The sequence below is a fragment of the Prorops nasuta genome, unplaced genomic scaffold (genome assembly GCF_024137725.1).
Source record: "Prorops nasuta isolate Cenicafe-Biocafe unplaced genomic scaffold, Cenicafe_Pnas_1.2 PNAS00006, whole genome shotgun sequence".
Taxonomy (NCBI): domain Eukaryota; kingdom Metazoa; phylum Arthropoda; class Insecta; order Hymenoptera; family Bethylidae; genus Prorops; species Prorops nasuta.
In genome coordinates this window covers 1199343-1212692 of record NW_027116803.1, presented here as the reverse complement: position 1 = coordinate 1212692, position 13350 = coordinate 1199343, and the positions used below count along the sequence as shown (strand labels likewise).

Below are 13350 nucleotides of genomic sequence, written 5' to 3'. Positions count from 1 at the left end.
AAATTGGTAAGAGTATGGTGCGGGAAACCGAGACGTTCTTCTCTTGTTACAATGTAGCATATATATTTTGCTTAGAATGAATAGGATAAAGTTAGTTGAAATATAAAAAAATCAATTTCCCGCGCCATAAAAGACTTATTCAAGTTCAAACGACTAAAACGTATATACGTCATAGCAAGATGTTGGTCGAATAAGAGTTAAATAATAGGAATATTTTTTGTTTTACAGTTAATAATGTTGAATTTTCTTTAAAAATTATACCGAGATATCCTTTTTTAAAATATTTCTGAAAAGCTTACGACATATTATTTTGAACGACAGTTAACAGCTATTTTAATAATCAAGTATTTCTGTAATTACCAAGCAATATCAGCAAACTTCTTACTACATATGACAGTATCCAGATTGATGCAAAAGTGTTGTAACTTTATGGCTATTACCATCGATCAATAAAAATGCTTTATTTTGTATATTATCTATGCTACAAGGAAAGTAAGGCTGCATGTTATAATCTTTTGCAATAACTTCTAAAACTATTGTGCCCATTTCCAGCATATCATTCTTCAATTGAGGTCTAAAATTGAAATTTTTAGGAATGCTATAAACGACTTTAATAATTTTTCAATAAAAGCTACAGACCTTACAAGATCCTTATAAATTCTTTTTGTGAGTTTTAAATACGGCTCTAATGTATCCTCATACTGACATAGCATCCCTCCTATAACCAATAATTTAAAAATTCGAAAAATGAATTCTTCGCGCTCGTAATCAAGGTATAATCCATATTCATCACATTCTTCATCTAGAAGCATCTAGAAATTTTATTAATGTTTAATTGATGCATTATATTAACAAATCAATTTAGTTTTTGCGAAAAGAAAGCTTTAATTTATTTAAAGCGTTAAATCCTTACTCCTTTCAAATTATCCGAAACAATAATACCGTCAATATCACATTCGTATCGTTTCCGAATCGCTCCAGACTCATAAACAATATTATTTTTAGGGTCTTTTAATTTGTCGAAAAATGACATACTTGATACCGCGCATGATAATCTAATTATTTCAACACTGTTTGCTGTAATATCTAGAATGTATAAATAACAGTTCTTAATATAAAATAAGGTAAGAGAATCGCAATATAATTCGAATAACTTTATTTGGCTTTAAATATACCTTGCTTTAACCACGTATTATTTTGTTTTGTCAATAGTTCCTTACTGACAGCTTTATCTCGAAAAAAAGCCTACATTTATTTTAATAAGATATTTTCATAAATGCTCTAATAGCAAAGGAGAACAATATATTTTAAATTTGACTTACTTTTGCAAATTGATAGCCGACGTATGGATGAAATTTCTCATTAAAAGAAAAATCTTGAATTATTATATTTCCTTTTAAACCCCTAAATTTTGTTTCATATTATTATTTTTAATATTTTTAAAGACTATGAGTAAATTAACAATAATGAAATAAAACTATTTTTTAATAATCTTTTACCATTTCTCTAGTAAGTTTTGTGTTTCTGTTTCTGTAAAACTTGGTAAAATTCTATTTTCAAGAGGAACAAAAGTAAAACTTGTATTAAGATCAACCATTTTTAGTTGTTATATTTATTTCCATGGTAACCATATATTAGGATATGAAGGATTATATACTACAGAAGGATTGCAATTTTCGCCTAAGCCTATGCCCAGTTTCTGTTGATGAAATTTTTTTTAATGGGACCAGTAGGTTAAATATTTAGAGGCTTATAATTTATATTTTTATTTTGGAGCAATCGCACCATTGTTAATTACTTGGAAAAGTCGCAACTTTTACTTCCATTAATTTTAAGAAAAAGAAAAGTAAAAGTATAGTAATACGCTTAGTTCTTTTGAAAATCAAAAAATGAGAATTGTTTAAAATTTTCCTGAACTGCGCATTGCGCGATGCGCTTGCGGATAATTGCCAGTATTTGCCAGTTCTGTTCTGCGACTTCGATTGTGAGGTGCGCGGTGCGCGGCTGTGTCCGCTGTGCCTGTCTGATTCGAAGTTTGAACTTCGGCAGTGTCACTTTAGCGACTTTAGCCACTAGCCATAGGCCGTAGCTCTTAACAGATGTAAGATAATAAGATGGCGTCCAATGAGGATGATCAAGTGCAAAAGAATATAGAATATAGAATTTATAATTATTCAAGCTACCAATTTTCCTATATACCTGAGTGAGTCTTATCGCATATTTAATTTTATTCATTTGATGTATTTACTTTAATTATTGATTCAAGACATGATAGGTTGTAGTCTTATAACCTAAAACGGTTGTATCAGAAAAACTTGTTTACATAGAACGTTTCTAATTTCTCCGTAACGTATTAAATATGAGAATATTCAATCAACAATTCTTGTATTTTTTTGTAGAAATATCCTTGTGGATAAACCAAAGGACCAAACTTCACGATGGTCATCCGAAAATAATAATCAACCTCAGGTAATTGCTTATTACCTAATTTATAAGATTGATAAGTGTTTCTTGTTCTTATATCTTTGTTTCATTGTTTGATTATTTAATAAACTAAGGCTATTGTCATCTTGATTTTAGTATGTGACATTAAAGTTATTGTTTCCATCAATAGTAAAAACAATAACATTTGGCAAATACAAAAATACTCATGTCTGTAACATAAAAAGATTTAGACTATATGGAGGCTTAGAGCCAGAAAACATGATGGAGCTCTTAGAAAGGTATGTTTATGTTTAAATGTGATACTACAATTTTCTTCAGTAGAATTATATTGTTTAAGTATATTTTCTTTTATAACTTTTAGTGGATTAAAAAATGATTCAAAACCAGAAACATTTGAATTAAAACATATGATAGGAAATGGTCCTAACTATTTTCCTGTAAAATATATCAAAATAGTCCCATTTTTATCATGGGGGCCACAATTTGACTTTTCAATTTGGCATGTACATTTCAATGGTATAATTGATCCTAAAATTGTTAAACCAAGCATTCGTTGGATTAATACAGTAAGTAATCAATTATTATATTAGCATACATTTATGATTTGTAATCAATGTGCATTTTAGTACCGTCAGAAGGAAGTAATCAGGTTGTGCATGAAGCATTTTCGAAAACTGGAGCAACATGAAATTGTTGATACTCTTAAGTCAGTGACAGGTGTTCCATTAGAAGATCCTCAATTATCAGTATTGTATGAGCTATTAGTTGAGAAAGGAGATCACCAGCAAACCGAAGATTTTATAACTAACGCAGTTGTGTGTAAGTAGTATATTTAGAGACAAATTATCGTAAAATATGTTGATAACTCTATTTTTAAATATTGAATCATATTTTTCTGAATACAGCTGGTTTATTAAATGATTATATCAATGCTCAAAGTTACAAAACACGCTGGACTAAGTTACAAACAAATAGCCCTAAGCCTGGTATGAGAGGAGGTCATCAAATGATACTGGATGCTAATGCAGGAAATTTATATCTTTTTGGTGGGTGGAATGGAAACCAAGATCTTGCTGATTTCTGGTCTTATAACATTAGCGAAGATAAATGGACGCTCTTAAGTAAAAACACAGAAACAATTGTAAGTTTTATAAACTATGAAAGATGGAATATAGATGCACTAAAATAATAAAATTTATAAATGATACAGGGGGGTCCAAGTGCACGCTCTTGCCATAAAATGTGTCTTGATCCAGTGAGGAAGCAACTTTTTACACTTGGAAGATTTTTGGATAATCATAGGACAGCAAAAAATGTAAAAAGTGACTTTTATGTTTATGATATTGAGTCAGAGAAATGGACACAAATAACAGATGATACAGCTGCTGTTGGCGGTCCACCGCTAATTTATGATCATCAAATTTGTATGGATGTGGAAAGGCGGACAATATATGTTTTTGGTGGTCGTTATTCAATAACTCCATCAAAGTAAGATGTGTAATAAACTTACACCATGTATTTTTAGCAAGTACATTTATCTATAATCATAATTTTAATATTTTACGTTTACAGTTTAGATGATGGAACAGCATCTATTTCTACTGAAACTATTTTTTCTGGGCTCTACTCTTACCATGTGCCAAGTGGCACTTGGAATAAGCTTCTTGTTTGTGATATTGCAACACCTAGTACTTATGAAATGCCGGTTATCAAGTCTAGGGCTGGTCACTCCATGCTATTTCATCCAGTAATAATTATATTTTTATTTATGGATCAATGTAATAACAAATATTATATACATGCTCGATTTGGCTTTTAGGTATCAAGGAAGTTATACGTTTTTGCAGGACAGAGAGGAAAAGAGCATTTAAATGATTTCTTTTCTTATGAGGTGGATACACATCAAATTGAGTACATAAATCCTAATGAATTAAATCAAAAAGATTCAAATGTTTTACCTGCTGCTGGATTTACTCAAAGGGCAACAATCGATCCTGAACTTGATGAAATCTATGTTTTATCGGTTGGTTTAATAGCGCAAAAATTAAAAAGATATTAAGTCATTGTGTAATTTGTTTTATTATTAACATTTAGGGTCTACGTAGAGATAAAGATAAAAGAGAAGACAATGTTCAAAATTCTTTTTGGGTTTACAATATTAGATATGACAAATGGTCCTGTATATACCGTAATGAAAATGTTGGAGATATGTATTGGAGGAAGATGCAAGACTATGAGCCTTGTCCTCGATTCGCTCATCAATTAGTTTATGATCATATAAGAAAGGTTGGTTATAATAAAAAAATTATTATTACGTATTCCAATTTATCATCTTTATTAAAATAACAAGTGTTGCGACTTCAGATACATTACTTATTTGGAGGAAATCCAGGCCGTTCGTGCTTGCCGAATTTGCGACTGGATGATTTCTGGCAAATGAAATTATGTCGGCCATCTCATGAACAAATTTTACGGAGATGCAAGTTATTAATACGGAAATACAGATTTGAAGAGCTTGCATTAAATAATTGTATGGCGGCTTTAGAGTATTTACAAACAGAAGTGTCAGAAATGATTGATCATAACGATGAAGAGCAGACTAAAGAGGTATGAATATCTTATGTACATATTGAAGTAAACTTTATTATTACGCTCAATCTACGTTTATTATACATTAAGTAACCGATATGTATGCTGTTCTCAGTTTCAGCTGCTCACATCATCTTTGTTTCGGGAGAGTACTTCTCTGCAAGATGAAGACTCAGCAGATTCATCCCAAATATTGCTGAATACTTTTGTTGGTACGAGTGGTCAGTATACACGAAATACTCATACTTTGCGAACTGAGCTCTATGATAAATTAACCGAGTTTTTCCCCGAGTCCTTAACACAGCCGCGAGCTAATCTCATAGATCTAGTTCCATTATGATCGGACTGTTGATTTATTTTTCTCCCGAAATATTAATTTTGATTATTCTTCATGTCTCTAGTTTCATTATAAACGCAATTGTTATTACTTTAAACATCACCGTAATTGAACTGTTATTAAAATGTATTTTTATACACATAGGAACCGAAGTGTATAAACGTTGAGAGTAGTTATATTCGTATTTCTGATACATTTTCCATTTTAATGGTGAAGTAAATTTAATTTCTATAAGTTATTTTATCATGGATTCATTTGCCTATATTTTAGGATTCTTTTTTTCTCAAATCGAAACGCGTTTTCTATTTAAGATCTTCGGACAGTGTTAATTAAGCATTTATGAAAATTAAAAGCTATTAATTATCACGCGACAAAAACGAAGTAGAGCTTTGTTGCTTTTGTAAAAAGAAAGATAGAGGTAGAGGTTGAAAGACAAACAAGCGATTTTATTGCAAGTGCCACTGGGATAAGTGCTGTTTTAGCGTGCTTCCACTTATTTCACTGTTAACGTGATATTTATTATAGCACTGATCTTCCATATACGACAAATTCAGGCTGAGAAATAAGAATCTTTAAATTTTTTATTGTCCTTTGTTTTCTTTATTCTCCATTTTGAACTCATTAAATTTAAAGGCCTAGACACGATTGACAGGAATGGGGAATAAAATGTTAAACTAAAATTTTTGATTTAATGTCTTACTTCTTTTAATGGTATCAGGACCCTAAGATAGCATCATGTTTCTTATAGACATTAAGTAATTACAAAAATACAGCTATTTATTTCATTATTGCATTGTCAATTAAAGTCATCTAGAGTTTACAATGACGCAAATTATTGATAATAAATAATCTTTTATTGCGCTTATAATTCCTTCTTTGCATAGATATACAGTGTCTCACGAATAATTGTTCATGACTAGCATTTGGGTGTGTATGTAAATAACTAAAATATTTCATATTTACGATTAGATTATTGAAAATTTTACAAAGATTTTTAAGGACTATTGGTCGAAATGTTTATAATGATTTTAAAGAAATTGTATAAATTAAGGAATGATAAATTGATCTTAGGTACATTGTTATATTATTATAGAGATCAAATATATTCGTGAAAAAGATGTTATCAATTTATCTATGTATATTCATTTGTTTATTAATTGAACCTTATTTATCTTAAATAATTGTAAGTTTTTTAATGTGATATGTATATTAATAATATTATGTTATAACTAACAAAGCATAAATGGTCGTCTCCTTTTGTATAACGACTTCAAATTGATCAAAAAGGAAAACTATCTTTTCTCAACCGTTTTAAATATCCGCAGTACAATGTAATACTAAAGCTTCGTGAATAATTCTTTCTGACCAATATAAAATTGTCAAAAGATCTCTCGTTATTATTCTGTATATAATGTAATGAGCTGTATAAAAATTGAAACTAACAAAATTTTTTCAATCAACATCCATACTCAGAATCTACTGCGATACGAGGTATGAAGAAAAATTGCACGCTAACTGCAGTATGCACGAATTAATCGTAACTGAAAAGTCTGAGTATGATAGAAGTTTAGGTGAACCGTGTACATATACAGATATAAACTTGACCCTTACCATAACGAGGGTTGATTTTTTATACTATATGTGTATATATACCTGATAATGAATAGTAAGTTGAGTGTACGATTTCACTTGAGATTATTAAAGCAATTTATTATCTTCAGTGAAAGCGCATAACATGTAGCATCTGCTTAATAATTATTACCCTGTGTTTGTAGCAGTTGATTTTTAGCAAAACCAAGAAGTATGTAAGACATCAATTGCTTTCTATAAGTTGATGATAATTTTAATGAGTTTTAGCAGAAATGTGGATTTCACTTTGTGACTCAGCATTTTTTATACTTGTGCATGGTAGCATTAAAGATTTGGCATTTCGCAAGTTGCAGTTTTTTATGTTTGTCAATGTAACTTTTGCAGAAAATGTCTTCTGAGACTTGTTGCGATTTTTAAAGCTAGAATAAAATTACAAGATTAATATTGCTGTTTACATTCAAATAAGTTATAATCTTTTTTACAACTATAATTTTATATGTATCATAGTATGCTCAGTTATTACATTTATGTATATGTTAATGTTATATTTTTTGCCGAAGTAACTTTGCAAATAAAACTGTTTAGGGAAGGTTACTGTTCTAGTCAAGTAGTGAGCTATCAAAGAACCGAAGTTAAAATATTTTTTGTATTTTGCTTTAATAGTATTTAATGAATAATTATAAAGCTCGTATGTAAAGCATTTATTATCTGTAGTAGTTCTACTTAACCATCTTTTAACTTTTACTTGTCCATATCTCTAAGATGGATAAAATTATGTAGAGGTTGTTTATTTAACAATATCATATTTATCATAAGTGATATAAATTCTTACTACTTCTTAATCTTGCATACGAGCTTTAAAATGGCAAAATTGGAATCATAAGCCTCATTTATTCTTGGAATTATTAAAAATAAGATAATTATCTATTCAGAGTCGTTATTCGTATTTTATGGAATATCCATGGATATGTAAACAAAGAAATAACAGTTGCGTTGTTGCTTCCATTATATTGTAATAATCGCAAAAAACACCATTTCTAATAGCATGTATGACAATGTTATTTGGAAATAAATGTAATGGCAATGTATATTATATTTTATTGCTTAATCATGAGACAATCATTACAATTGTATGTGATAAGTTTTTCAATGAGTTATAATTTCAGGATTATTTTGTACAAACCAAAAGTAAACGATGAATTTGTTTAATTCTTGGTACAGTATTGAGCATGGAGAAATAGATCAAGGCTCATTTGGATCTAGAAGTGAGAGGGCCAATTAAGAAAATTCGTAGTAAGTCTTTGTCGGACAAAGAGTGGTCAGTAATGCCTGCAATCATTTGAACAAGGGCCGTGTAGCAGTCGTTCTGTCTATACATGATATATGACTTGACATCTTTTGAGTAATTCCGCCTCGTTATGGCCGAGGTATAAAGACACCGCTCCTCTTTATAATTGAAACTCGCATGAAATATACATGATGTATGGTAGACAGAAAAGATCAAATATTGCGCGTAAATCATGCAAATCAATGCGACTCGACAATATAAAACGACAGATTTTGCAGAATTAAAGCATAATAATGTAAGAAACACGGTAGAGAGAACACTATGAAAACATTTTATGCGAATTAAATTAATGATCAAAATCCTCAAACTTTTCGGTAGCTGAAGAGATGACTAAAATTGGTACCGTCGGGTTGTGCTATGGGTTTCGATATGATTGTACAATATTACATTAAATTTCAAAAATAATTATTAAATTTATAAATGAATAATATAAAGACGAGAAATTTTAAAATGCACACAATTTTTGCATTTTATTCGAAGAATAGTCGCGATCTAAATTGTACTCTTTTTAGCAGAAGAGCGGTCTTGTAGAATTTTTTAAAAATTATTTCGAGGAATAGTCTGATGTTATTCGATAGAACATAGCGCCTGTTTAAATTAGTTCTATCATAGAAAAAAGGATGAGAAGCGTTATCCAAGTTGAGGATATAGGATCGTACGAAGCTAGGCTTAAATATAGTGACTGGGTTTAGATGGCTTTAGATTTGAGCGAAGGGGAGGAGCTTCGTGCTACGCGTATGCCCTCCGTAATTATCCCCATCCAGTTCCATCGACTTCCATTCCCACTTTTACCAGCCTTTGCCCACTTTGCAGCTGCAGCAACGCTACCCTCTTGCCTAAGCCGCCATCTTGGTTCGCGTGTACCGCCAACTTTTCTTCCTTTTCGTCCTCTTCTCTTGTATCTTTTTTCTCCTGAAAATTTTCAGTTTGCCGATGTCCGCCATCATAACTGACTGCCGATCTTACTCGCAATCAAATCCTGCAGCCACCGTCTCTTCCTTCCCTCATTAAACTTCCCTTTCCTCTTATCTTACCGTACCGGACGTTTATATATATATATATATATATATATATATATACATATACTCATCTAAAGAAGCTTGCCAATTATTTATTGCCCTAATCAGTATCGAGCAATAACGATCAGGGAGAAGAAGCATGTAGGATATGGAGTTTCTCCTGTGATTTTTCAAATATTTCGATAGTGCATAACCGAAAGATTGATTTATTCGTAAATTATCCGATGAATAAAACATCGGAGAGGAGGAAGATTATTTGGCCTGACGGATAATTAGAGCTGCCAATGAAAATTATCTTTCCCCGAGCCATCTCTGGCCAGATTGGCTCGGTAGCTGCAAGTCACGCTACCAGCGCAGCAGGAATATTTATAAGAAATCTGTATATTCCCTTTTGCGAGATGATCGGCGAAGGATCGCCGTCGGATCTCTCTTCCTAGGCCCTTGAAAGAGCAATTATTGCGAAATTACTCAAGCCTATTTATCCCTTTTGCTCTATCCCTTTTTCTCTTTGTCTCTCTCTCTCACACACACACACACACGCATACACATGTACACTCCGAGGTTCGCCAAAAATGATAATGCCCACACGCAATCGCTGCCAAATTTCTGCCAAATTGAACCTGTAAAATACAGAAGTGGTTTTTTTGCTACGTTCTCACTTAATTTCGTCACATGGATTTTTTTCTTCGTGCGGAAGATACGAGAAATTGCCCGCGCAGAGTTTCTTCATTTTCGGAGTGGCGTAATCGGTACGAGAATTGCAGAATTACTTAATAGTATGAGAAACAGGGCAATGTGACATTTTATGACACCAGTGTTTAAACGTTGGAGCGTTAAAAGGACTTGCCGATAATTAGTGAATTAATGTTAATTATTACCGCTCGCATGTGTGCGCGGAGCACAAAGAAGATTGCGAATTTTCCCAGGCGAGTCTTGTCTCAAAGCCATCTTCTTCTTCATCCTCCTCTCGCTGCTTCGCGAGCTTCACCCAACCTGACGTGTTACCATCGAAGGAGAGAATCTTTAAAATTTTGCTGAAACTACGCGAGTTATTGAAAAAATCATGTTTAATTCCAGGAAATTTGTTGATTCAACGCGAGCGAATACGGAAGCTTGCGTAACATTACGTATATAGCATTGGGATGCACAATATTGGAATAAAGTAGCGCTTATATAACGGATACTATTTTTGCCTGATAATTTTTTGTATCCGCAGAGTATAAGTAAACTTCACGCTTTCCCGATTCAATAAATTTGTTCATTATCCAATTGGGCAATTATCGCGATAAGCACAAATTCTTATCATTGAGAAACATCGGCAGTCTCCGCTCTGAATTTTCTTCCGAAGATGAAGACGAGGGTTTTGGCTTCAGCGAGGTTTCCGCCATATTTACCGTGAGTCTCAAGAGGGGGTTGCTTGCATCGAGGTATCGAGGAGAGAACGCGAGAATGTGTTCTTTGGTTTTCGGAGCTCGAAGGCGTTCCTCTGGAGTTGTAGTTGATCATGAGCGAAGGAGGTAGCGGCCGGAGAGTTCTACTCTGTATTTAACGCGGATTGTATGGAGTAATGGCCGCTGCAGAAACGGACGGCCATGGCGAACCGGATGACCGGGAGGAATTGCAGAGCGGAGGTGTGATAATGAGCAAATTGCCGGTATGAAATACACGCGGAATGTGCCGACTTCTCTCTCTCTCTCTCTCTCTTTCTCTCTCTGTAAAACTCGCGACTAAAGTAGTCCCAAGGTCGTCCCTGGCCCTCTGAACAGGATGCGAGTATATCAGTGATCACGCGCCAAATAAATATAAACATCCCCTTGAAAAATAATACATACTGTACATGTATATGTATACGCGTAACTTCTCCAGTTTAAAACCGAGAACCTTATCGAAAAATCTCATACAATTATATTGTGAAACGCGAGCAACTGAGAGAGAAAACCAAATTCAATGTCCTCTGAGAAAAAACCGAAGAAAGGAACAAAATAAAATAAAGGAATATCTGCAGAAACACACGTGACGGATAACAAATTTGATATAAAAGAATTTCAGTAGAAAAAACGAGAGAATCGTCTTTTGGAAAAGTTTGTAAACTAACTGGTGAAAATCGATATTGGGAGGAAGAAGAGAGAAAGGATATGGTTCTTACAGTAAAATACCAGGAAAATGGTAGCGAGTGTAGAAGCGTTTCTTCGGATCGAGGAGTCGGACTAATTTCTTAAAAGGCCAATTTTACGATATAAAGGGGGCCGGTTTATAATGTGCCGCTTTCTTCCTAGGAACTCGGAGTTGTTGTCTTGTGTTTCAGGGAGGCCCGATGAAAAAAAAGTAGGAGGAAGAAGAGCAGAGGAGAGCGAGAGAGAGAGAGAGAGAGAGAGAGAGAGACGGGTGTTCCATTGTGTGGATGAGGACGCTGCCGAAGTAGCCGGCCGCAGGCGCTCACTTGCTTATTAAAGTCGAGGCCGATTTTCGGATCTCGGTTCATCAGTCGCCCAGGATTGACAAGCAAATCACGGTCAGCTTCTTACGAATTCGTAGATGCAAAGCCTACAATCTACCGCGGTTACGACGATCGTCTTCGATTTGGTCCCGGCGCGATGTCGATTTATCGAGAATGGCGCCAAGATTTGCGAATCGGACGATCAACAACGATACAGACGAAGACAAGCGCAGTAAAGGACAATGTTATCATCGGACCTAGAAGAGACAGAGAAAGTCTTTGGGTTAAGGCTGCTCTGCGAAAGGTCTAGGCGAACCGCATCGCATGTCCTTCCCGAGGAAAACATAATGTGCGCCGCGCAGTGTACGTGTGGAATTTCTGAAATAACTGTTTCAGCTGTAATAAGAGGCGAGCGTATAGAGTGATCACGGTTAAATAAGTACAGTACGTAGGGAGCATTAGAACACCTAAGAAATTGCTGCAACTAATATCATATTCATTTCCATAACTCGCATCCCTGTAGCTCGCTAAAGATCGTTGCCTCCTACATGACTTCCGGCTGTAACGATCGCGTCCAGTACCGCGTGGATGGTCCACGAAGCTGTACAGTGTTATCGAGGATAGAACTGTAATGTCCATCGGAGGAATAAGACGATTCTACCTGATGGGAGCTAAAATATTATATAAGGGGCAGCAATAATCTGGTAAAAGTTGATTCTTGGAGGAGGGGAGGCAAGGGGGATGAAATGTGAAAAGGAAGGAAGCTGAGGAAGATAAAAGGGAGCGAGGAGTGTTTATGGGATGAGAGAGAGAGAGAGAGAGAGGATGCCTCGCAGACCGGCTGTCAATCATTCGCGGGCTAGACTACCAATTTCTTCGCTCATAATTTCTGATAATTTCCTCGGGCCGAGCGAGCTGGCGCGGTTATTCTCCCCTTTTCCTCTCTAAACCCCTCCACTCTTATCCTGGCTGGCTCGAAAATCATCATAAGAAGGTAATTGCGCCGATCACGTATCCGCGGCTTGTATTTATCCTTGTTTCATTATAATAACAATGTAATGCGCGTTGTAGCCCGCTGGAAACCGGGATAATCAACGGTTCGACACACTCGTACACTCGCACACAAACGAACACACAATCGGTTCGGTTCGATGTATTTTTGCACTCGGCCACGTATACCAGGCCAATTAGATGAACGTAACGCGAATAGGCAGGGCCAGCATTCCTCTAAGCGACTTATATCACCGCCATATATAGTACTATATATATAAACAGACTGTAAATATTTCTCCCCTACTTTTCTCAATCTCTCTGTGCGCAATACTACAAATTTCAAAGATATATATATATATAGCAACTGAATTAAAGTCAGAGCGTGCCTGAAGTTTGAATAAAAATTCTTAAACATCCCCCCTCCTGTGGCTATATAATTACCTTGATTACCAAAGCTTTGATCTTTGCGAATTTCAGATCATCGAGGAATTATCGCAAGGTGAAAGGTCCTAACGAAAATCTTGCAAACCTTATATATAATATATAAAGAGTGAATCTATATAATTTTAGTGAAATAATATAATCAGTAGTT

The 13350-nt window shown here is 34.3% G+C and overlaps 2 protein-coding genes across 2 annotated transcripts; one reads left to right on the top strand and one right to left on the bottom strand.

Annotated features, from left to right (window-relative positions):
* Window positions 1-83: 83 nt before the first annotated feature.
* LOC136774582 (cilia- and flagella-associated protein 300-like) lies at window positions 84-1597 on the bottom strand. Its single transcript, XM_066728990.1, has 6 exons — window positions 1500-1597; window positions 1323-1404; window positions 1176-1245; window positions 914-1086; window positions 640-812; window positions 84-574 (listed from the first exon to the last, which is right to left on the bottom strand). Exons 1-6 carry the CDS (start codon window positions 1595-1597, stop codon window positions 385-387), a joined length of 786 nt encoding a protein of 261 aa, XP_066585087.1. The 3' UTR covers window positions 84-384.
* A 418-nt stretch (window positions 1598-2015) lies between these two features.
* Window positions 2016-8039, top strand: muskelin (muskelin 1). Its single transcript, XM_066728012.1, has 12 exons — window positions 2016-2203; window positions 2400-2469; window positions 2581-2723; window positions 2807-3011; window positions 3072-3264; window positions 3351-3586; window positions 3656-3933; window positions 4018-4192; window positions 4265-4468; window positions 4540-4731; window positions 4810-5052; window positions 5150-8039. Exons 1-12 carry the CDS (start codon window positions 2115-2117, stop codon window positions 5372-5374), a joined length of 2253 nt encoding a protein of 750 aa, XP_066584109.1. The 5' UTR covers window positions 2016-2114; the 3' UTR covers window positions 5375-8039.
* The last annotated feature ends 5311 nt before the right edge of the window (window positions 8040-13350 follow it).

Excerpts from the sequence above, each read along its gene's own strand:
- LOC136774582 (XM_066728990.1), bottom strand. The coding sequence starts at position 1,597 with ATGGTTGATCTTAATACAAGTTTTACTTTTGTTCCTCTTGAAAATAGA. Across the intron at positions 1,246-1,322 it reads TCGGCTATCAATTTGCAAAA|GCTTTTTTTCGAGATAAAGC; the intron begins GTAAGTCAAATT and ends AAATAAATGTAG. Across the intron at positions 575-639 it reads ATTTATAAGGATCTTGTAAG|ACCTCAATTGAAGAATGATA; the intron begins GTCTGTAGCTTT and ends TTTCAATTTTAG.
- muskelin (XM_066728012.1), top strand. The coding sequence starts at position 2,115 with ATGGCGTCCAATGAGGATGATCAAGTGCAAAAGAATATAGAATATAGA. Across the intron at positions 2,204-2,399 it reads CAATTTTCCTATATACCTGA|AAATATCCTTGTGGATAAAC; the intron begins GTGAGTCTTATC and ends ATTTTTTTGTAG. Across the intron at positions 3,934-4,017 it reads TATTCAATAACTCCATCAAA|TTTAGATGATGGAACAGCAT; the intron begins GTAAGATGTGTA and ends TTACGTTTACAG.